Source organism: Crotalus tigris, unplaced genomic scaffold (assembly GCF_016545835.1).
Source record: "Crotalus tigris isolate CLP2741 ecotype Arizona unplaced genomic scaffold, ASM1654583v1 scf7180000020792.63089, whole genome shotgun sequence".
NCBI classification, from domain to species: Eukaryota; Metazoa; Chordata; class Lepidosauria; order Squamata; family Viperidae; genus Crotalus; species Crotalus tigris.
In genome coordinates this window covers 295-24077 of record NW_024098183.1, presented here as the reverse complement: position 1 = coordinate 24077, position 23783 = coordinate 295, and the positions used below count along the sequence as shown (strand labels likewise).

General features: G+C 37.4%; 1 protein-coding gene across 1 annotated transcript; it reads right to left on the bottom strand.

Annotated features, from left to right (window-relative positions):
* Positions 1-1887: 1887 nt before the first annotated feature.
* LOC120319516 (tumor necrosis factor receptor superfamily member 11B-like) lies at positions 1888-17076 on the bottom strand. The gene is made up of 5 exons (XM_039368449.1): positions 16580-17076; positions 9174-9543; positions 5090-5287; positions 4395-4625; positions 1888-2769 (listed from the first exon to the last, which is right to left on the bottom strand). Exons 1-5 carry the CDS (start codon positions 16619-16621, stop codon positions 2381-2383), a joined length of 1230 nt encoding a protein of 409 aa, XP_039224383.1. The 5' UTR covers positions 16622-17076; the 3' UTR covers positions 1888-2380.
* Between the last annotated feature and the right edge of the window lie 6707 nt (positions 17077-23783).

The following is a 23783-nucleotide window of genomic DNA, read 5'->3' as shown; positions in this document are numbered from 1 at the left end:
GTATTACATTCTATACAGAGACACCTATGAAACAATCTTTAAAAATCCACAGAGGAAGAATAACAGACAGATCTACTGCAAAACAGAACATATAAATATCTCCCCATCCCATTTAGCTTGAAAATAAACAGTACATATTCCATTCATTCCCCTCTGTAAATCTGAGGGTGAAAACAGGCAAAAAGCTTTTGACTTGGAAATTTTATCAACCTTGGAAGCCAGCCAACAGACAATGCAAAAGATTAGACAGCCTGCTTGTTCTGATGACATCACTGGAGTCCTGCAACTTATTTATAATTTAAATTAAAGATTCCTTCATACACTCAGGATTAAATTGAAAAATGAAACAAAACAACAATACTTTTTTTCTTCAAGAAACAGTTATTGCAACTGCTTGTTTAGAGAAAGCTTCAAGCCTGCTGTGTATGGATCCACACGAGTGCCACTTGGAACAAGGAAAAAGTGATTTTAGATAGTAGAATTTGTGTTTTTAGTAAAATAAAAAATATTAATGAATCAGGGGCTTGGAGGGAGAAAGGAAAGGATATGTTAATTTTTTTTACAAATATATATATATATATATATATTTCCCTTGGGTGGCAGAAAGTAGCAAAAATGTTTGTTTCCTTATATTAACTCAAGTTCATTCAATAGATGTGAACGTGGGACTGAACTGGTAGGAATACTAAAAAATAATCCAATTTAGCTTGGGTGAACTTGACACCTACAGGCTACAAATATTGGGACCTGCAGTTTCTGCCCATCTAAAAACCACAATAGCAAAAATGGACAAACACAGAACTAGCCACTATAACAGAATTTAAAGATTTTGGATCTATTGAATTGAAACTATAGCAATCATTTCTACAGAGTTATGGGAAGCAAAATGTGGGATACTTTTTGAAACTTTTGCGCGTGAGATGAATACCACTGACTCTGTTCTGGAATCAAGTATGTGCTTCATGACAGAGATGTAAGTAAGGAGTAGCTTGAGACATGGCAGAAAAGTGAGTTGAACAATGTTTCTCAAACTTGTGAACTTTAAAATGTATGAATGGGCTGGGGAATTCTGGGAGTTGAAGTCCATGCATCTTAAGATTGACATGTTTGAGAAACACAACTTTAAGATGCATTGAGTTCAGTTCCCAGAATTCCCCAGCCCTTCCGTGCATGATACGGCTGATAGGTTTGAGAAACAATATTGTGGTAGTAGAAGATGAATGGCCACTGGCCTCTTTATGCAAATGGAACTATGCTTTTCCTCGATTGTGGATTTGCCTTTGTAGTTTCTAGCCATGACATACCTTTTTTTATTATCAGTAACCAATGATAGGAAAGGGCACTAAGATAATATCATGAAGTCATGTAAGCAGAGAAAGAGAAAGGTTGCATTTAAGATGCATAAAGCACACCCGAATGCACGACAGCCTTTTTTTTTCTTTGCCTGAAATTGATCTGATATTGAATTTCAGTGATACCACGCTAGAGACTTCTTAAGGGCTAGAATATAAAATTTTATGGTCATTAATACATACTGGGCCAGAAGTGATTAAACAATGACATTGTTTGTCCGGGATGGTATAAGGCAGTGATGGCAAACCTTTTAGAGACCAAATGCCCAAACTGCAATCCAAACTGCAACTGCACTTATGCATCGTCGGGTGCTGGGTGGGTGTGGCCCATTGGGGGGGAGTGGCTACGGTGGTAACGGCAGACTGGGTGGGACTAAAAAGTTTGATCAATCAATTCCAACTTTGCAAGATCTTTTTTTCCCCACGAGAAGTTGAAATTGACTGATTGATTGAACCTTTTTTTTTTTTGTACACGGCGGCAAAGACCTAAAGCGAAAAGGTTTTATGAAACCCAGCTGAAGACCTAGGACTGGGGCGACGGCACGGGTGCCCACAGAGAGGGCTCTGAGTGCCACCTCTGGCACCCATGCCATAGGTTTGCCACCACTGGTATAAGGACTTGGGAAGAAGGTTGGATTAGAAAACCTCTAAGGTCCCTTATAGCTATATGATTCTATAACAAGTGGTCATCTGCTTCAGCACTTAATCTCAAACAGTTGCCAATGAAGTTAATAAATACATGCAACAATTTAGATTTGAAATTAATATAAATAGCAAATCGAGGTGGGTTTTTTTCCCCTATTATTTCTCTCTATTGTCCACGGAATTCACTGGAATTCTTGGATGGAGTCAGAGTCCAGATAAGCATTTTAATATTACAAAATAACAACAAAAGTTCTAAGATAGTCTAAGCTATCCCAGTCAGTCATATAAATATAAATAAGCATTGTCATATAGGAAAACTTTCCCCTCCCCCATTTAATTATTGCTAGCAGCAAGTGGCAAATGAAAGATCAGAGAACTTAAAACTACCCGCGTCTCATTTTTACCAAATGGACCTGGTTTCCTAGCATTTCTAAGAAAAGCTTCTGGTATAATTTATACATTGTGAGGCTGTGAAGGAATTTTACCACCTTCCGAAAACCTTGAATTGTTGTCTTGGGGAAATGGTATGATTTCAGGTGCTTCAGTCCTAATGTCAGGCTCTTGATGGTGTCTCGGTCTTTATTGTTTATCCTCCACAAATTCAAGAGCTTCAGTACTGGCTCTGTGGATTTGCACATCCTAAAAATCTGTTCAGTTTCTTCTCTACCCACAGGTTTCCCTGGCAAGTTGTCCATCAGGATACTGAGCTGTTCAAGAGAGATGTTGAGATGTCCAATGTGCTTTAAAACACTATTTTCACAAAGATCAATGCCTAAACAAACAAAAAAAAGAATTAGACTTGTTTAGTTTTCTTCATTAAGGTCACAAAAATATGATTGATCCTATCTCCTTTGCTACAATGCTAATAGACGTAAGCCCTGCTTTCTGTCAATACTTTCTTGAAACCAACTCTACAAATTAAAACCAATGGAAGGGAATCAGAGTTTATGGACATAATGTCATCTGGGCTGATTAGAGGCCATACAGATATAATAACCCCAGATTTCTCTAAAAGAATTTTCATTTTGTACTCTGTCATTTTGTGAATGGTTAAAGGCATGGGCTAGAAGCCAGAAGGCTGGGAGTTTGAGTCCTATCTTAGGCACAAAACCAGCTGACAGTACCAGTTCCTTTCTCTCAGCTCAAGGAAGAAGAAAATGACAAACCACTTCCCAAAAATGTTACCAAAAAACCCTGCATAGACTTGCCTATGTAGTCATCAAAAGTCAAGATTAACTTAAAAGTACTGAAAAGACACAATGTTTTTTCCTCACTGCTAAAGTGAAATTAAGTTGTCAGAAAATATTTTGTGTGTGTGCTTTCAAGTCAGTGTTGACTGGTAACTGCCTAGACAAGTCCCGGCAGTTTTCTTGGCAAGATTTCAGAAGTGGCTTGCCATTTCCTGCTTCCTAGGGCTGAGAGAGAGTGAACGGCCCATCTAGTTTCATGCCCAGTGGTGGAATGCAGCCAGTTCGCACCACTTTGGCAGAACCGGTAACTAATTTTTTTGTTGCCCAGGCCCAGAATGGACTTCCGGAAGCAGCATCCACATAGAGAACCGGTTGTTCACATATTTGAATCCCACCACTGTTTGTGTCTAACATGAGACTAGAACTCACAGGCTCCTGATTTCTATCCCAGTGCCTTCACCACAACACCAAACTGGCTCTAGAAATCTATACTTCTAGAAAATTTTCTCTCCCCTTTCCTCCTGATCACAATCTAATCTAAAACTCCTTTTACCCTTCTTGAGATTGCTTTGGATGATATCCCAGTAAGGGATTTTATTTTAATACCAACACACCAAGTGATAACTTTAGCCTGTCCCATTCCTGAACTAAAGATGAGATGAAGGCAACATCATGGAGAAAATAGCAAGGAGGAAGATGTGGCCATGGCATCTTTATGTAATGCTTAGGAGTAAGTGGAAAGCCATAGAAAGCTGATTTCAAATAAAAAAGGACTTTTATTTGAAAAACCCAACCTTCAAAAGCAGTTTTAAGGTGATTGTAGTCAAGTCCACTGACTTCAAATGCTAAAGATAAGGAATGGCAGTTCTTATCTTGCTCCAGGCTGCTATCGATACTGCAGCCGGAGAAAATTCCCTCAACCTACTCAACACTAAAAGGAAAGAAGAAACGGGAAAGGGGGAAATTATCTGTTGCTTTGCACTTGGTCTCCTACTTTCATACACTCAGTTCTCCAGAGCCTAACTGAAAGATGCAATACATGGCCACGTGGCTTCTGCACTCTGATTACTGAAGTGACAACCACAATGGCCACCTTCAACTTATTGCTTTGACTGTTGTGGTGATTCGATCTATACTCAGGAACAAACATCTTACCTAAACTGACCCAGTGGGTAAACATAATCCCTTGCTTTACTTTAATACGTACCTTGGACAATATTCTTGACTGTATTGTGGTCCTTATTTTGCTCTTTCCATAACTTTAGTAGCAGAAAGGTCTGATCTTGCACACTACTCTTTTGTTTAATTCTTTCTCTGTTTTCAAGACTGATCTTCATGCCAGGCAGACTGTCCATGAGGGTGTTCAGCCAGGGGGATGATAGCGATAGCTTTTTGGGCACAATGAACCTGAAGAACGCTTCTTCACACAGGGTGACATCTAATACAATACAGATACTGACTTTAAAATCAAGACCTTAACTTTTGGAACAAATGTCAAAAACTGCTGTCAAAAAGTGCAGTCTGATTTTTCTATAAAACTACAATCCTATGAAAACCAACAGGGGTTGGACCCTACTGAAAAATAATGTTTATTAAGTTTACTTTAAACTTAACACTTTGCAAGTGTTAACAAAATGCTTCCTTTGGAGGACAAAGTTATTCAATAGAGTAGCTGCACTGTGTGGCTTCTGGTTTTGCTTCTGTCCTCTCAGGCAATAATGAATAAATACAGGCTCTTTTTTTACATGAGAATCCTTCCACCGGATGACAATTTTCCAGTCTGCGTATTAGTCTACTAGGTATAATCTACAAAATCAAGCCTAAATAAAATTTCACTGTGTGCCAGCTGCAAACTCATGAGGAATTTCATTATTTGCTTTATTATTATTATTATATACACACCGATTCCACATTGCTGGTCCAATTTATCATTCTCTTCTCCCTGGCAAACGTTGTCATGTGTGGAGTCTCCCTTCTGCACCAATTTAAGACTTAGGGCACTGCAGTTAGTGTGCATTTGACAGGCAGCTTTGGATGATGTATTATTAGAGAAATATCCTTCTGGACATCTCTCACAAATGGTGTCACTTTCAGGGGTACCTGCAGAAAAGGAAAGAGATTATTTTTTAAAAAAAACATTTATCAATCATTTTGTTTATAGCACTTCAAGAATTTCCCATTCAACAATGGCAACAGCACTAAGGATAGAAATGAAAAACAATATGATTTTCTTTGAAAGAGGAAGAGATTATCATCTCACATAATTTGGTTGATTAATGTTTTAAGTCTCATCCAGATCTTTCGATTTTCAAAAAACTCCCAGAGAAAGGAGTTTTTTCACCTCAGAGGGTGACAGAAGACATTAGTTGTATTTCGTTCATGTTAAATGAAAAACAATAACGCTGCACAAAGAAATCCTATTATAAGAGGAATAGTATTTTTCACCTACATTGCTTTTAAATGAAACATTCAACCAGATGGAAGATTCATACAGAACTAATCTGACTCAACCAGAATATCTCTCTCTCTCTCTCTCTCTCTCTCTCTCTCTCTCTCTCTCTCTCTCTCTGTCCAGCTAATCTATATCATCTGTCATAAACATTAGGCATTTCAACAATAATTAGGAAAAGGTATTTTGGAATATACAAGCTTATATATAATCAGAAGTGCAAGAGGAGGAGGAGTTGTTGTTGTTGTTCAGATGATGTTGTATGGTTACTGGATAGTCTACCTAATTCCTAAATTCCAAAACTGTAGTTGATCAGCAGACTTTTTTTCCCCCCTAAAGATAAAATTAGCATCAGCCTCTTGTCTCTGGCTGGTATCAGCACCTTGAGACAATGAACTAATACAGATCCCTGGTTTGGCATTTCCTAATTATATACATTCCAGCATTTTTCCTAATGAGTCAGAATACCTGCTGAGCCATAATGTGTCTCCAGAATACTGGTAGGAAGTAACATGCCAAAAAAGAGGCTGTTATTTCAATATTCTACCACCTTATGTCAGAAAGCTAATGGAAATTCAAAATGGCAGATTGTTATTACTCACTCCTGTTGTTAAATACAAAGAGAATAGCAGCTGTTAGAAAGGCTGATGAAGAAACTGGTGCTTTGTCCCACAGATAACACCACTGATAAAATAATTCCTAACCACTTTTAATGAATTCTTCCCTTTTCATTCTGGCCACTGAAATCAATTATATTGTATCATTCAGCAGACAAATATTATTTTCCTTGAAGCGGGCTTTTAAAACTACTCTTGCGTGAGTTTCACGGAGCAAGTCAACCCTACATTATAGCCTATTGGTGCTTAATAACCCTATATTGCACAATCTGGAATCAGAAAAGGGAGAGTTTATCAAGCAGCTGGTGTCTTATAATTCATGGTTACTCTTTCATAGATGGCTTCGGGGCTTCCAACTTGATAGGATAGATTTAAGCCTCTGCTGAGCAAATTTCCATTTGTGTAATAAACTAAAGAAAATGGTTATTTTTCCAAACCAACTTGTATACATATCTATGTGCTTCTTTCTTTTCAGTCTTCCTCTATGTATATTACTAGAAACTGGGAGACCATGAATCCTATTACCACTTTAGATGTAAGGCCAGTTGGGTGACTTTGGGCCAGTCAGTCTCTGTCACTCCTAGAGGATTTCCAAAAAGCCATTTCCAAAAATGTTGCCCTGAAAATAGCATGGATTTGTCCAAGCAGCCAAGAGTCAAGATTCACCTGAAGATACAAGTTTACTTAGTATGTCCCAAACTTAGTTGCTCTCCAAACTTGCAAGTTATACTTGAATGAGGCTGTTTAAAAATATCATACCATGTTCCTAAACATAAGTTGCTAAAAATATTTTTTGAGGCAAATATAGCAATAATTAATACATGGGAGCTATTGCTGATAAGCAGTTTTCAAATATACTAAATAAAATAGAAGAAAACAAATAACCAGTCCATGATTTGGAAGATCAACAATATGCAATATGAACCGATGTGTTATGTTTCGTGTAAGTATCTTTAGATTTTTCTATTTTCTATATCCTAAACAAAATACTTTATTTGAAACACAACTTGGGTTTGTTTTCTGCATGTCAGATTTGAATTCTAAGAATGCTTATATTTTTGTCAGTATAGGAAATCCTCTTTATGTATTAGCTATTTGTTTCGTTCAGTATTAGCAGATGCATTAAAACAAAAGTCTGTTCAATAAACAGAGAAGAACAGCTACATTAAATGATGGAAGTAGTACAGGCTGAGCCATTGTGAAATGTTTATTAGCTCTGGACAACAATTTGTACACGTTGTTTTAAATGCAGATCGTATTTACGTTTAACTTCAGTCTGAAATCTGAAATTTGCCCATTCAATGACAGATTACATTTTTCTTTCCCTATCACTATCCTTTTCAAAATACATTTAATATGGTTTTAATCCTGACTTTGAAATACAGGATACTGCCATTTTTTTTCAAGACAACTCTTTATATCTTTGAGGATTTTGTATCCTCCTACAAGGATCATTAATTATGCAGGTAATTAATTATGTCCATCCAGGTATGATGACATTCACTGATACCCTAATACTGTTATAATTATTCTCCTAGTGCTATGTCAATTAACACTTTTACTGTTTGCCAAGGCACACAAGGCCCTGGAACAGCCTTCTTCCCAATGAAAAATGTTACTAGTTATCACCCATAAATATTGCATTTCAAATAATGTTCCCATGAAAGAGGGCACTCCATCATGTTACTCAGTAGAATGCAATTTGAAACTGCTGTTAGATTAGTCATTATCATATAAGAAGAATATTTTGTTCGGCTGCCAGCAACATTCCTTTTGATAACTGTCCGAGGAGATGGTTCTTTCAAGTTCTCACAAGAAATATACTATCCATCATGTTCATCTGAGCACACTTATTTAGGAAGTGTTCAAAGCCAGGTGGATGTTTGTTTTCACAGTTCCAAGCAGATGGCAAAAACAGTAAGCTTAGTAAGAGCTTTTTCTTACTTATAACTGCATAAGTATACCCTGGTAAGTTCTTTTTGATGTTGTGTCCTCATGACATTACTTTCATCAGATCATATCTCATGGTTCAGATGGCTTTAAATTATTCATTCCTACCTGTACCAATGTTAAAGTAGGGTGGGTCCTTGGTATTTGGTTGTTTTCTTGCAGACATTTCTTTACCTAACTAAATAACATCCTCATGTTGCTGGACATGTTAAATCTTGTGGCATTACTTGGATAATTTTTAGGTTCCTAGTTGGAACTTGAATTTCCAAAAGACATCTGTCATGGCTGCCATCCTATGAATAGAATAGAATAGAATAGAATAGAATAGAATAGAATAGAATAGAATAGAATAGAATAGAATAGAATATGGAAGGAACCATGGAGGTCTTCTAGTCCAGCCCCCTGCTCCAGCAGGAGAACCTATACCATTTCAGACAAGTGACTGTCTAGCCTCGTTTTAAAAATCTCCAGTGATGGAGCATCCACGATTTCTGAAGGCAAGCTGTTCCTCTGGTTAATTGTCCTCACTGTTAGGAGGTTTCTCCTTAATTCCAGGTTGCTTCTCTCTTTGATCATTCTTTATTCTTTGTACAATGCTATTCTTTGATTAATAGAAACAGGATAATTATAATGTAATTTAAAATACAATAAAATCAAATGCAGTTAATATATTTGTCCATCCTATGTGGTTATTCACTTAGTATGATGTTCCCTCCAACTGCTAGTCATTCTAGCATACTGTCTTTCCAATAAATTCTGCCTCAGTTAGATCAGTCTCTGCTTTTGTTTTGTTTTTAATCTTTGGGATCGGATAAACCAGAGTTTACTCTTTTATCGTAACACCTGACAGGTGGGAGCAGTAACTTTTCCATCTAATTGTCTGGAAAATATTTTTACTCATTGACCTTGAAACAGCTTTTGATAGTTGAACAATCTTGAAATCATCCCTTGAAAATAAAGACATACCTACCTTTTTGAACAACACCAAATCCAGGAGGACATGTTGCGTGCTTCAAACAGAATTCAAGTTTCAGGTACCGTCCTTCTACACATTCACAGACACGGTTTCCGGTGCTGGTGCATTTGATTTTTTCATACTGCAGTTCCTTGCATATCACGTTGCAGTAGTGACATTTCTCATTATTGTTCCATTCATCTGCATACGACTGATCTGGACAAGGAGCACATTCCGTCTTTGCTGAGGCTGTACAATGCCGTTTGACGTAGGTTCCTGGAGGACATTGGTCACACATCAGCCGATGGGAGGTGATAGGATCATAATGGATATACTTTGGATGAGGAGTTTCTTGGACTGTCCACCTGACTGAGATGTCCAATAACTAATAAAATAAAATTAAAGCATTTTTAAGGTTTGTATTTTATTTATTTATTTATTTTTGCAATACAATGATGGTGCCCTCAAGTACTAAGTTGTCCTTTATCACTATGATTTGGCTGGATTAACACATTGAATTAAACCATATTTTTAAACTATGTTAAAAATAAAAAAAATCACAAGATCTATCACACAAAAACTGGTGTCCCACAAATGGTAAGTTACTGGAAAATATTTACTGCTATGTAAGATCTCAGATATTTGTCACAGACCATTATGACAAATTTTATCATCTCTGCCTGTCAACTGCAACCAATTGTCATATACAATAACCTTCCATTGTATTAGTTAGCCTGAAATTTTGTCATAATATAGCTAATTAAAAACTAAGTAAATTTAAAACACTCCAGTATTGTAAAAAGAGTTATTATTTCTTTTTTAGACAACCTTCTCTGGATGAAGAAGCTAAGCAGAGCTGGTCCTAGTTAGTACTTGGGTCAGAGAGAACAACCAGGGAATTATGGTATAACTAATTAACTGAAAAAAATACATTTCAGAATAGAATACAGAATAACAGTGTTGAAAGGAACCTTGAAGGTCTTCTAGTCCAATCCCCTGCTCAAGCAGGAGACTCTATGCCATTTTAGACAAATGTCCAGTCCCTTCTTAAAAGCCTCCAGCGTTGGAGCACCCACAACTTTTGAAGACAAGTTGTTCCACTGGTTGATTGTTCTTGCTGTAATTTCTCCTTAGTTCCAGTTTGCTTCTCTCTTTATTCAGTTTCTATCCATTGCTTCTTGTCCTGCCTTCAGTTGCTTTGGAGAATAAGTTGACCCACTTCTTCTTTGTGGCAGTCCCTCAAATATTAGAACACTGCTATCATGTCACCGCTAGTTTTCTTTTCACTAGACTATACATACCCAATTCCTGCAACTGTTCTTCAGCCCCCCAATCATCTTATCCCTCTTCTCTGCACTCTTTCCAGAGTTTTTTATATTGTGATGATGACCCAAACTGGATGCAGTATTACATTAATAATACATTATATAGCAGTAATATCATTGTTTTGTGATCTTGTTAATGTAGCCTAGGATTGCATTGGTGTTTTTGGCAGCTGAAGCACTTTGCTGGCTTATATTTAAGTGACTGTCCACTAGGATTCCGAGATTTATATAATTATAATAGTAAAGTTGGAAGGGACCTTGGAGGTCATCTAGTCCAACCCCCTGCTCGGGCAGGAAACCCTACACCATTTCGGACAAATGGCTGTCCAGCCTCTTCTTAAAACTTCCAGTGTTGGAGCATTTACTGCTTCTGGAGGCAAGCTGTTCCACTGATTAATTGTTCTAACTGTCAGGAAGTTTCTCCTTAGTTCTAGGTTGCTTCTCTCCTTGATTAGTTTCCACCCGTTGCTTCTTGTCCTGCCTTCAGGTGCTTTGGAAAATAGCTTAATTCCCTCTTCTTTATGGCAGCCCCTGAGATATTGGAATACTGCTATCATGTCCCCCCCTTGTCCTTCTCTTCGTTAAACTAGACATACCCAATTCTAGCAACCGTTCCTTATATGTTTTAGCCTCCAGTCCCCTAATCATCTTTGTTGCTCTTCTCTGTACTTTTTCTAGAGTCTCAACATCTTTTTTACATCGTGATGACCAAAACTGGATGCAGTATTCCAAGTGTGGCCTTACCAAGGCATTAAAGAGTGGTATTAATACTTCACGTGATCTTGATTCCTGTGTTAAGCTAAGTTTTACTTAGTCCGTACCTATATATTTGTTTTTTCTTGCCTAAGTGTAAAGCCCTATCTTTTTCTACATTGAATTTCATTTTGTTAGATAGGGCCGAGTGTTCAAATAATAAAGCTAAGGGCAATCACATCTGTACTGTTATCATCACAATAACACTAATGACAATCCTGTTTAAAGGAGACTTCTTTCCTTTGGTGGCCTCGTTTTTAAAAATTACATTCTATTAATTGAATTCTGAACTTTCACAAGTTTTTTCCTGCTCTTCAAATGAAAGCCAATGTCACTGCTCCACCCTTGTGAAATAAATACAGATTGGATGCCAATGACCAACACAGTCCATATTCCTTCAAGTATCTTTTTCCCCCCTTTCAATCACAGCCTTGTGATTTTTTAAAAAAAAATTAAAAAGTACTTTTTTCAACATTGATTATATGCTTCGGTTTTGGGTTTTTCACACAGACCGCAGAAGAATGCTTGAATTTACTAAAACAGATAAAGCATCCTCTGTTTAGAATTGCAAACACATCCTGAAACCTAGTTTTCCTTTGATGACAGCTGCCAGGGGCTGGGCAAGTGCCAAGGCAAATCTGTAAATTCTGGCATTCACTTTTCTACATTATGTAAGAACATTGTAATTGCCTCCAGGCAAAAATCCAGTTTGGCACTCATTCTACTTCCGGCTGTACCCAACAAATGGGAGCTTACCAGCAAGACATACACTTGATTATCCCCAAACCACTGTTTTTTGCCGGATACTCAGGGAGATATAACTGTTCTGGTGACAGAGATTCAGTTCAGCTATCACAACCAATAGCTAATAAACAATTAATCTGCTCTGATTTCTTTTCTTTTCAATGCTGTTAAAAGCAAACAAGAACCACCAAATTATAATGTTGAGGCATTACATACAGTGGGAAGAAAAAAGTTTGTTATTCATTTAAAAGCCCTGATACACTTTTGAAAAGGTTTCGAGTGGATAAAGCAATTTTAAAAAATAGGCTTTGTGTCTTAAGTTTCCAATCTTAAAAAACACACACACACACACACAAAGGAAAAACAGGAAGAGGACTGTGGATGAAAACAAACCTGAATCCCCATTACTGGCATTTTTTTATGTCATATGTATAAATACCAGACTGTTCAGTTTCTCTATTTACTTCTCTAGCCTGAAGGAACAAATGCTGGACCACAGTTCCTTGGGTCATTTGTTAACTAATCAATCTCACTGAGTGAATATTTATATTATAGAACTATAATTCTATTTTGATAAGTTTATTCATTACAATAGCTTGAAAAGAACCTTGTACATAACAGCTGTACTTATGATCATCCTCCAGAAAAACTCAGAAATCAGGAATTAGGTGAGCAGTCCTTTATCTCATAACCGCATCACTCTGTTTGAAAGACAGTCCAGTTCAAGTCCAGTTTGCAAAGGAAGTTTCATGGGACGAGGGGGCTTCCAGCCATTTCCATTCTATAAGGTAGCAGGGAGGTGGGAAAGATGACAGAGAATGAAGAAAAGATCCAGCTGTTTACCTGAGATAATGCAGAGAGTAGTTGGCAATCAATGATCATTAGCTATCATCGATAGCTATCCATCAATAGCCTTCTGCCTGATTTAATGTCATCTTTATTCTATCATGGCAATAGACAGGTGTCTATTTGTGGGTGCATTTATGCAGAATAGTGAACATTCATTTGTTTAGAAAAGAACTTGCTATGGTGATATATCTTCTTCCCACAACCTGGAAAAATGAAGCCTAATGTCTTGCTGTGTTGGACAAGTCCTGTCCCAAAGAAAAGAGAATCATCAACCTGAAGATTAATCCATGAGAGAATCACCATTTCCCAGCTGAGTGCAGGAAGTAGAGAGAAGAGAGAGGTTACTAGGGAGAATACCTTGGGAGTAGTGCTCTGTTTGGAAATATGCTTTGGAAAATTGGCCAAGGAGTTGGACTAATGATATTCAATCCAAGGAGCACCAGTCCCATGGACTGGGCACAGGACAGATGTTTGTGGGATTAAAGGCTTTGTCTAGTTTAAACTATATTTATCACAGCCTGGCCTATATTACTTTTGAAATGACCTCTGTTTTTACTACTGGATATACCAAAGTATTTTATGACTGTGTAAAATCCACAGCATCCAAGAATTGGCTTCCAAGTCAATTTAGTACCAACCAGTAGTTGTGGCTTCATATTTAGCCCAATGAAAATGCAAAGAACTAAGAGAGTACTTCCTCCCTCTGAACTTTGCTGCAAATACTAAACTCTTTGCCTTGAGCCATGGATTTAAATGTGTCCTACTCTATCAACTCCTCATCTGGGTGGGTTGGCCCAGATTTGTCAGCCTAAGGTAGAGCAATTGTTAACATTTTGTACTTGCTAGTTCTGTAGAAATGTACAGAAATTAGTTTTAGTGGCCGAACATTTGGTTATCTTATGTCTGTAGAAGGATATCTGCTGAATTTTTGTTGTCTACACTTTGGTCACCAGTCTGAGAGACCTCTGGCTGAACAGAATCCTTACTTAAAACAGACTTCATTTCAACTCTATTTCTTTTTTACTGCATTCTACCAATGTTATTCTGCATTAGCTTTTTAACCACCGAAGTCAAAGGTTCACAAAGCAAGACTGTAGAGAGAACCCTCCAATATTAATATCTCTCTCTCTCTCTAATGGTTTCATTTATTTGACCTGTACTTAACTTTCCTCCAGGAAATAAAAACAGCATACACAGCACTTCCATTTTTTCCTATGACAATAATCCTATCAAGTTGGATAGCCTGAGAGATGGTGATTGGTTCAAATCTAGTAAGTGTCCAGGGCTGAAGTGCTTAAACTTGGACCTCTTCAGACAAACTCCTCAATCACAACCCTGCAAACTTTTGGATTGCACTGCCTGGCATTGTTCATCCTAAAAAAAACTAAGCAGGATCAAATCTTATTAATATTTGGATAAGGAACCATTCAGAAGTACAAATGCTGTAGGCTAGCCTTGAAATATAAGAAACATTGTGATCATAAATGCATCCACACTGATGCCCAAAAATTGAGAGAGAGAGATATGATTCTTTTTTGACCGATCCAAACCAATATGACTGTGAAGGCAGAAACTTTGGCTCAATTCAAAGGAGAGTTTACCTGAAGACAGCGAAATAAAACATTAAACCATCCTCTTTTAAACTGGTGTGGAATCTCATTAGACGTAAGAAGCAACATACAGTACCTTCAATCATCACTTTGTATGGCTCAGTATCTGCAGCAGGTGGCAGCACCTGGCTGACTTAATTAAAACCTGATGAGAAACCAAAAGGAACGGAGTTCTCCTGTGAAACTTACTACTTCTGCTTACATTTCATAAAAGCAATGAAACAAAACTAGAGAAAGCAATTGCAACTGTGTTTAAGATTGCCAGGCTGCTATGCAACCCCCCCCACAGTAAAGGTAGTCCTCGACATACAACAGTTCATTTAGTGACCCTTCAAAGTTACAACAGCACTGAAAAAGTGATTTTGACCATTGTTCCCACTTACGACCATTTCAGCATCCCCATGGTCAGGTGATCAAAATTCAGATGCTCGGCAAGTGGTTCACATTTGTGACGGTTGCAGTCATGTCATATGATCACTTTTGGGACCTTCTGACAAGCAAAGTCAATGGGGAAGCCAGATTCACTTAAAACCGTGTTACAAAGTTAACAACTGCAATGATTCACTTAGCAACTGTGGTGAGAAATGTCATTAAATGAGGAAAAATTCACTTAAATATTTCACTTAGCAACATAAATGTTGGGCTCAGTTGTGGTCGTAACTCAAGGACTACCTGTAGTAGAGAGTCAATAAGAGGTACCTATATTTCCTTGATTCAGCCACGCTTACTTCTTTAAAAATTAAGCCCATGTAAGGCTTTTTTAGGCTCTCCTTGAACCTCATGGCACATAAACATGTTTTAACCTAGGCTGGAATATTCCCATCGCATTTAATGCTTTCTGTATATTTGGTGTACAGCAATTTTATATTTTTGTATTTTTTTAATCAGTTAGTATGAATGGACAATCTGAGAAATGTTTTTCAAACCTGTATGGTATTAGTGTAGATTTTAATGCATCTGGTTCAGTTGGGCCTCTGGGTTTTTTTTTATATATATATATATATATCATACTTTTGTTTTTGTGGGGCAGGGAGTAGGGCAAAACAACAGCAAACTTTTTCTTTATAACTACTGGGGAAATGAGGCTTGAGTAAGACATTTCTTATCGGACAGAATTCCATTTAAAAACAAAATCTAATCATTATAAAAATCAGAGCTCAAGGACTTTTATTGTCTGAAAAGCTCCTTTTCAGTGAAAGATAGCATTAATTCACCACTTATACACATGAAACAAACTTGGCAGGAAATAAAAGAAGCATTCACAGTTATTTTATCAACAGCCTTTGACTTCTTTTCCCAAAATGAAATATATTGAATATATAGCTTCAAAATAACACCAGGCATTGCTGTTTCTTGCTATGAGCAGATTCTGAGATAAATTACATTTATAGATATTGATTCTCCCAGGATGGGATATAAATTCAGTATATGATCCCCCATTGTAATTCCATAATAGAACAGCTCAAGGAATTGAAGAATAGGTGGCACTTAATAGTGCATATAATCGTTTACTGATTCTAAATTATCTATGGAAGTTTTCTATTTTCTTCAATGTCACTGGGAGCTCTGTGTACACAACTTAGTATATGAAAATGCCCCAAGATTTGTATTATTTACTAGGAGGAAGCAGTAGAAGGAGAAACATCCAGATTCTGAGCTTGTCATCTCTCAGTATAATGATGGATCTCAGTCTGAGACCCTGGAGAATACTTGCCCAACCCAATAGACATTGCTGGGAAAGATAGCTCAATGGTCTGACTCGGCATCCAGCAGCTTCTTACAGACCCATTTAAAATTAAACACCCCTATGCTCTATCCAGTTCCATCCCATAGATTATTGCTTACTGTCCCATAGACAATCACGATCTATCAGCCCGCTAATGACATTTGCAATGGTTTTAGTCCTATCAGGTGAAGATACAGTAGGATTCAGAAGATACTCCTTCCAAAAAAAAAAAAAGCATGCCAGGGAAGCATTTCCTTTACCTCCACAAGCAAAAGCGACCTTGCCCCAAATTTGTTCCAACAGCCCAAAGAGCTACTGAAGACTTAAGAGGCAAATGCAGCTTTAAAGAAACAGAGAGAAAACAGCCTCATTGTTTTGGAAAGTACAACCGTTAGCCTTGAGGCAAAGACTTACCAGCAGCGTGCAGCAGAGAAATTTGGTCATCGCACCCGGCATTACAACTCTTAAGAAGCTGGAAAGGCAATCAGAGATAGCCCGGGAGTAACAGCTAGCAAGCAGGACCTCAGCTTATTTAAGTCTCGTTTATATATATTTCTGTGGCCCCATGCAGCAGGAAAACGTGGCTCAGCTTAAAAGCCTCCCTCTCTCCCCATGATCAATTTTTTTTCTTTTTCTTTTTTTTAAGGAACCTGTTGATGATTTCATGCAACTTCTTAACCACAGGTTCTGGGAGGGGAGAAAGGAAGGAGGAGTAGGATTCAGGCAGAAAGATGGGTTAACTAATTACTGTCTGCCAGCCTCCACCTCCATTGTGAAACTGTCCCCCCCCCTTTTCTGAGCAAAAAGGGGGAGTCCAAAGAAGGCTCACCTTCAGGACAACAAAGACTGAGTTATTCACACAGTCCCGGCTGTTAATAGGAACAGCGTTTTAAAAATAACTCCCTGAAACTCTTTTTAAGTTCCTGCTTTGGACTTGGTGGTTTGTGAAGGGAGAGAGCAAGAGTGGGAAGTCTTTGTATTGTTTTATTTCCCCATCAGGTGAAAAGACTGCAGATGTTTATCATTTAATTCAAGGTGTTTTTATGCAAGTTTGCAAAATTACCTGTGTTTTGACTGGCACCTTTAAATTTTTTGGCTTAAAAAAACTTAAGCCCAAGTTTTTTTTTAAGCCAACTTAGTGTATTCTATGAAAGAGGCTAGTCTCCTTTCCCTCTCTTAAGGAAATGTGTATGAGAAGATTTATTTTGCTTGTGATGATGTATTTCTTCGGAAAGAATCCTCCCTAAAAATCAAAACAAAAAGCAGGATGGAAACAATTTAAGGGCATGTTGAAGACCTCCAAGCAAAGATATAATTGCCTGATTATGATGTGTGTCAGAAAAGATAAGTTCAATAGTTTCTCCTGAAGGTTTCATTTGAACTGAAGAAGAGCTATTGAGGTGAGAACCTATTGGCCAGTGATTATGGCAAATCCACTATAAGTCCCAGCAAACTCTTTTCCACAACTCCATTCATTTTTTGTGGATAAGCACATATGCATCTATTTTTAAAGGAGATGGAGTTTTGCCTTTTCAGGAGTTGAGTGTTAACCCACATGGAGAAAACTCTGCTTTGGTGTCTTCAAGACATTTTTGACAGTGAGTTCCTTGATGCTCTCTGAGTTTGATTATTTTCTTGCAGACGTTTCATTATCAAACTGGGTAACATCATCAGTGCATTGATTGTTGACAATCACACACTCCTGCAAGCTATCCCACAAAGTTGTATTGGAAGGAGGCTATAACAAAAACAAGCTTAACAGCAAGTCACCTAATTTCCTTCCACACTTTTCTGCATCTCCAGTGGTTTCTTTTGCAGTGAAGAATTTGATCCTCTGCCATAAAAACTACTTTTTATTTCTTTAAAATGTCTGATTCTTTTATCCCTCCTCCTGTTGTTACATTCAGTGAATCAATGAGATGTTTGCCTGAGACTCTTCTAAATATTGTTCTGGACTTTTTAAAAAATGCTTCAGCTCCCTTTGCCTAGGCCAGGGGTAGGCAACCTTGGCTCTTTTACTGCTCAGGAATTCTGGGAGTTGAAGTCCATGAGTCATAAAAGATCCAAGGTTGCCTACCCCTGGCCTAGGCCAGTGATTCTCAATCTTGGTAACTTTAAGATATGTGGACTTCAGCTCCCAGAATTCCCCAGCCAACATGCATCTTAAAGTTGCTGAGTTTGAAAAAAAAAACCCTGCTCAAAATCAACTGATGTCCAATGAACTTCCTTTGAGAACTTTAGGAAGGTGAACTTTATGAAAGAATGGAAACACACTTCCTAAATTCAGCTCACTGTCACCTCCTGCACCCTTTCAATCAGAATTTTGCTTTACAATAAACCATTGTAATATATGTGTTCCTTCTTGCAACTTTTTCGTTTGCATAGGGAACAATGATGGTATTCTTATAGTTCTCATACTGCAAAGGTGCAATTTTACAGACATGCCATACAAGTCTCAGAGCCACTCCATAAATCGATCATATCCATAAGCCATCTACATCTGGAGATTTACCATTTTTTCCAGTACACTCATCATATTTATGGTTTCCTCTTCGTCAATTTTTTTGAACACTGCCATTTATAGCATTTTTTTCAAATCTACTTTTTGACATAGTATCCTTAGTCCCGTATAAATCATCAAAACATTTAACTTAGCATTCTTCTATTTTCGTTCCTTCCAGATTATTTTTCTTTTTAATTCCATTCCTCCTTTTAGTTCTTTTTATTCACTTCCATAGCATTTTTTTTCATCAAAATCATTCAGCATTTTCTCTGCCACTTTCCTTACCATTGTTATTTTCCTTCAGAGCATATACACATTATTTGATATATTTCCCTTATTCTCGTTTTTGCAGCATTCTCCTCTGTGAATTTGTTCCTCAGCCACAGCTTCTTTCCTTCATCAATCTACCCAGCATCCTTCTCCATGCTTCCCACAAGCCATGGTCACTTGCAGGGAGACTAATGATAAAGCATGTGATGAAATCATCATATAATACTGCAGCCTATATACTTGTAGGTTGCTTGTATGAGATGCCAGGACATAGTTCTCAACGTAAAACCCCAATGGGACCAAAATTTCCATTACTAAGCAAGGTAGTTGTTAAATGAGTTGAGCCCAATTTTATGACCTTTTTTCCTGTGGTTGTTTAGTGAATCAGTTTAATTGTTAAGTTAAATCACATAGATGTTAAGAGAATCCAGCTTCCACATTGGCTTTGCTTGTCAGAAGCTGACTGTGAGAATTGCAAATAGTGATCACATAACCCTAGATGCTGCAACCATTGTAAATAAATACTGGTGAATGTTGATCACATGAGCACAGGGATGCTACAATAATCTAAGTACAAGGACTGATCAAAACTTCTTTTCATTACCATTCATTGTCGGTCCAACAAACCACAGTTACAGCAGGAAACGGAAGACAGAGAACAGATCAGCAGAGACTTCCCTTTATACAAAGGCTCTTAAAGAGACACAGACCCTGCTGAGTCATTCCCATCATTACATCTTATATTATACATTACATATAAGTAGGGCTTTTTTTCTCATAGAACGCCCAGAACGGAGTTCCAGCACCTTTTTGGATGGAACCTTGTAGGGGAGGCAAAGCAGGTTGTATGACATGTGTGAGTACTGGCACTTTTTTTTTTTTTAAGAAAAAAAGCACTGCATATAAGGAATGGCTGCTGGAATTAGGTATGTCTAGTTTAATGAAGAGAAGTACGAGGGGGGACATGTAGCAGTGTTCCAATATCTCAGGGGTTGCCACAAAGAAGAGGGAGTCAAGCTATTTTCCAAAGCGCCTGAGGGCAGGACAAGAAGCAACGGGTGGAAACTAATCAAGGAGAGAAGCAACCTAGAACTAAGGAGAAACTTCCTGACAGAACAATTAACCAGTGGAACAGCCTGCCTCTAGAAACAGTGAATGCTTCAACACTGGAAGCATTTTAAGAAGAGACTGGACAGCCATTTGTCCGAAATGGTATAGGGTTTCCTGCCTGAGCAGGGGGTTGGACTAGATGACCTCCAAGGTCCCTTCCAACTTTACTACTACTACTATTATTATTACTACTAGTAGTATAAATTGGTTAGCTGTTAAATCAATACCTTGTAACTTCGAATAGTCATTAAATAAATGGCTGTAAGTCAAGGACGACCTGCACATAGGGGTAGTATTTGCCTGATGACATCACCACTCAAGTGTCATTTTGACTTTGTTGAAAGTGGTGTGGCCCTTGTGGTTCTCCACTGAATTCTGTGGCACTCTGTCACATCCTTCTTTCCATTCTGTTCCATTCTGTAATATATCCTCTTTCCTTGTATCCAACTCTCCATTCATTCTGTTGGAGGTTGATCTATCTTGTAATATTTTTTTTTCTTACATGATTTGAGTTTTTTCTTCCTGCAGTTGTTCTACCTTCAGTCTTTCCTTTCCCTTCTTTCCTCTTCTTCTACCACCATTTTCCCCAAGTTCTATTATTGGCATTAACAAGAAACAGTCTGGACCATACTGAGAACTTTTCATTAGTGTTGCGTGGTATAGCATGAGCATGCATAGAGTAAAACTGGAAACTAGTTGTATTTGTGGCATATTGACCAAAATAGGTCAAAACCGGCTATTCCTATCCCTGTTACTCTATGCTAACCAAGATTTTTTATCCTGTGGCTACATTTTTCTTCTTTTTTCTTTACTTCCTCTTTTACCGCTTCAAGTGTCAAGACAGATACAAAGTTCTGGTTCTTAACTCTTCTGGCAGCCTCAACCATTGATATTTCATGCTGTTGTAATGTGCCTTTGATGTTGTCTCCATCTTCTTCTGGGTCTGCCTCATATTCTTTGGCCTTCTTTTCTTTTTTCTATATGCTTTATATGGTATGGAATCCCAAGACATTCTTTCCCGGTGAGCAAATCACTTTATTTGCTGTTTTTGTTTAAGATTGACTCTATGCCAATTCTTTGTCTTAACAATTTCATTTCTGATTTCATCTCTTCTGGCCACTGTCAGCTACCATAGAAAATACATGCAGTGTACTGACCTATATTCAGGATAGTCAGATTCAAATTTAGAAATCTGAATTAGCTAGTTGTGCTTTTTCCACCATACCAACCTATAAATTTTCTTGGGAAGCAACTCGCAGAATACCCAGCTATAATAGAGAGATGAGATCATACAGAAAATACAGCCCACTCTGTCAATTTGCGGTTATTGTGTACCAGACTAGTATTAGCAGACGAATAGCAGGAAAGTAGGCTCCCTCCTAATTTTGGGCGTGTGCAGTAAAGCCAGAAGAGACTTTTCCATCCTGCAGAGTTTTGTAGTAAACTCATTGGAAATAAAGCCTGTTTCCTCCATTTTAGCTACAGTGATGGCCAGGTGCAAGAACTCAGGATGCAAGGTGGTTCAAATGAATGCAGGTTTAAGACTCTCTACAAAAATCTGAACTAACAGTCAAAACAAATTGGTGATAGATAAGAGACGGTGGGATTCAAGGTGGGTTAGACTTAGATCTCTTGTGAGCATGAAAGGATTAGAGACTGATGGCATGCTTGACTCCTCCCTTAGGCTCAGCCTGGTCATCTCCTACAATAGGTCTATCTGAGTTGCAGTGGGTTGTGTATCTTGTCAAATACTTTTATTATCTGACAGTTATGGAGAGAAAGAGTTTCCAAAGAAATGCTACGAAGTTTGCTCTTGTGGCTTTAACTGCTAACAACAAAAACCAATGTCACAAATGCAGAACTATATAGATAAATACATTATTTTTTCTTTACAATATATCCAACAGCACTTATTTCAGGAAGGTGGAATGTTTAGCTTTGTGTCGTTAGATAGGAGAGCACTTTCTATAGAGCAGTTGTCATTTTATGGAACCAGCACTGGAAAAGCAGGTGACAATCTGCTTCATCCTTGCTTCAGAATTGCCAGATTTGAGCTCCATTGAAATGTTCAGCACATCCACTAAAATTTATCAGGAAATATTTATGATAAGATTTATTAACTTTTTTTCTACTTGAAGCTGTAAAAATGGTTGGGGAACTTTAGTTTTTCAATCTTTGCCTATCAAATTTTCCTTTAAAAAAAAAAATTTTTTTTAAAAAAAAATAACAGAATGACAAAGAGAGGGAGGGAGGGAGGGAAGGAGGGAAGGAAGAAAGGAAAGAAAGAAGGAAAGAAAGAAGGAAGGAAGGAAGGAAGGAAGGAAGGAAGGAAGGAAGGATAATAAGAAAAGAGAATAAAAGACAGAAAAAATAAGAATAAGATATAAAGAATTAGCTTCTGATATTCTTCACAGCAGTCAAAAGGACATTTATATTTTAACCTCTCTACTAAAGTTACATTGTGACTATCTTCTTTCTATACTCTATCCTCTCTAATCATTAAAATCATAAATCACAAGTTCATTTTTTATGCAAAAAAATACATAAGGGATTTCCAGGCACCAATAAATGTGTAGATACTGTCTTTTCTCTAATCAAATAAATCAATTTATCCATCTCAGCAAATTCTGCCAATTTCCCCAACCATTCTTCCATGATAAGTCGTACTGAATCTTTCCATCTCTGTACATATAGTGGTCTCGCCACAATAATCATATACTGAAATAGTCTTCCATGACTTTTTTCTAATTATTTATCCATCAAACCTAAAAGTGAAAGTTCTGGCCTCAGTTCAATATTAACCTTTAAGTTTATCCAATTTTCCAGTTCACAAATAGAGCAGAAAATTCTTCCAATCCATCTCTTTTAATTCACTGTATCTTTCATCCACTGCAGCAAATTAACAATAAACTTTTACTCAACCTGAAAGAAGCTCAAGTATTTCAAGGCCGATTAAAAAATTTCACTCCCATTTTTGTACTATAATCTCAATGATTTTCTTCAAATACTCAGGGAATTTCAAGAAATCCTGAAGAACAATAGTTTTCATAAGAGAACAATATATTTTCTTTCTTTCTTTCTTTCTTTCTTTCTTTCTTTCTTTCTTTCTTTCCTTCCTCTTCTTTCCTTCCCTTTCCTTTCTTTTCTTCCTTCCTTCCTTCCTTCCTTCCTTCCTCCCTTTCTCTTTTTCTTTCTTTCTTTCTTTCCTTTTTTCTTTTATCTTCAGTAAAGTTCTCCTGTATTGCCAATGAACCCTGCACAACATAATTAAAAAGGACAACAAATCCCATAAATCTTGCATAGTTTTATTTTATTTTAGTAGACAATGTAGAATGTTCCTCCTCCACCTCTTCCTTCCTCTTCCTCGTTCTTTTCTTCTTCTTTTCTTCTTCCTCCTCCTTCTCCTCAACATCTGAAGTTTTTAAGTTATACTTAAAGATTGTTTTCTCTTGGACTCTTCTAGTCTATATCTGTCTCCTGATGAGACTTCGGATTTTGATGTTCATCCATGTTTAAAAAACTGAACAGGACTTCCTAATTTAACCTGCTGCTTCAAGAATAGTAAAACATTACCTCACTTCCAGAACAGAAGGCAAGTTTAATCATTTTTATGCAAGCATTGAAAAGAGGTGCCATTTTGTCTTTTTTCCCCAAGCAGTAGAATATTTGTTGCTGGTCCTGATTATGAGAGAATGGAATTAATCTCTGAAGAGTGATATTTGAGGAGCCAAAATA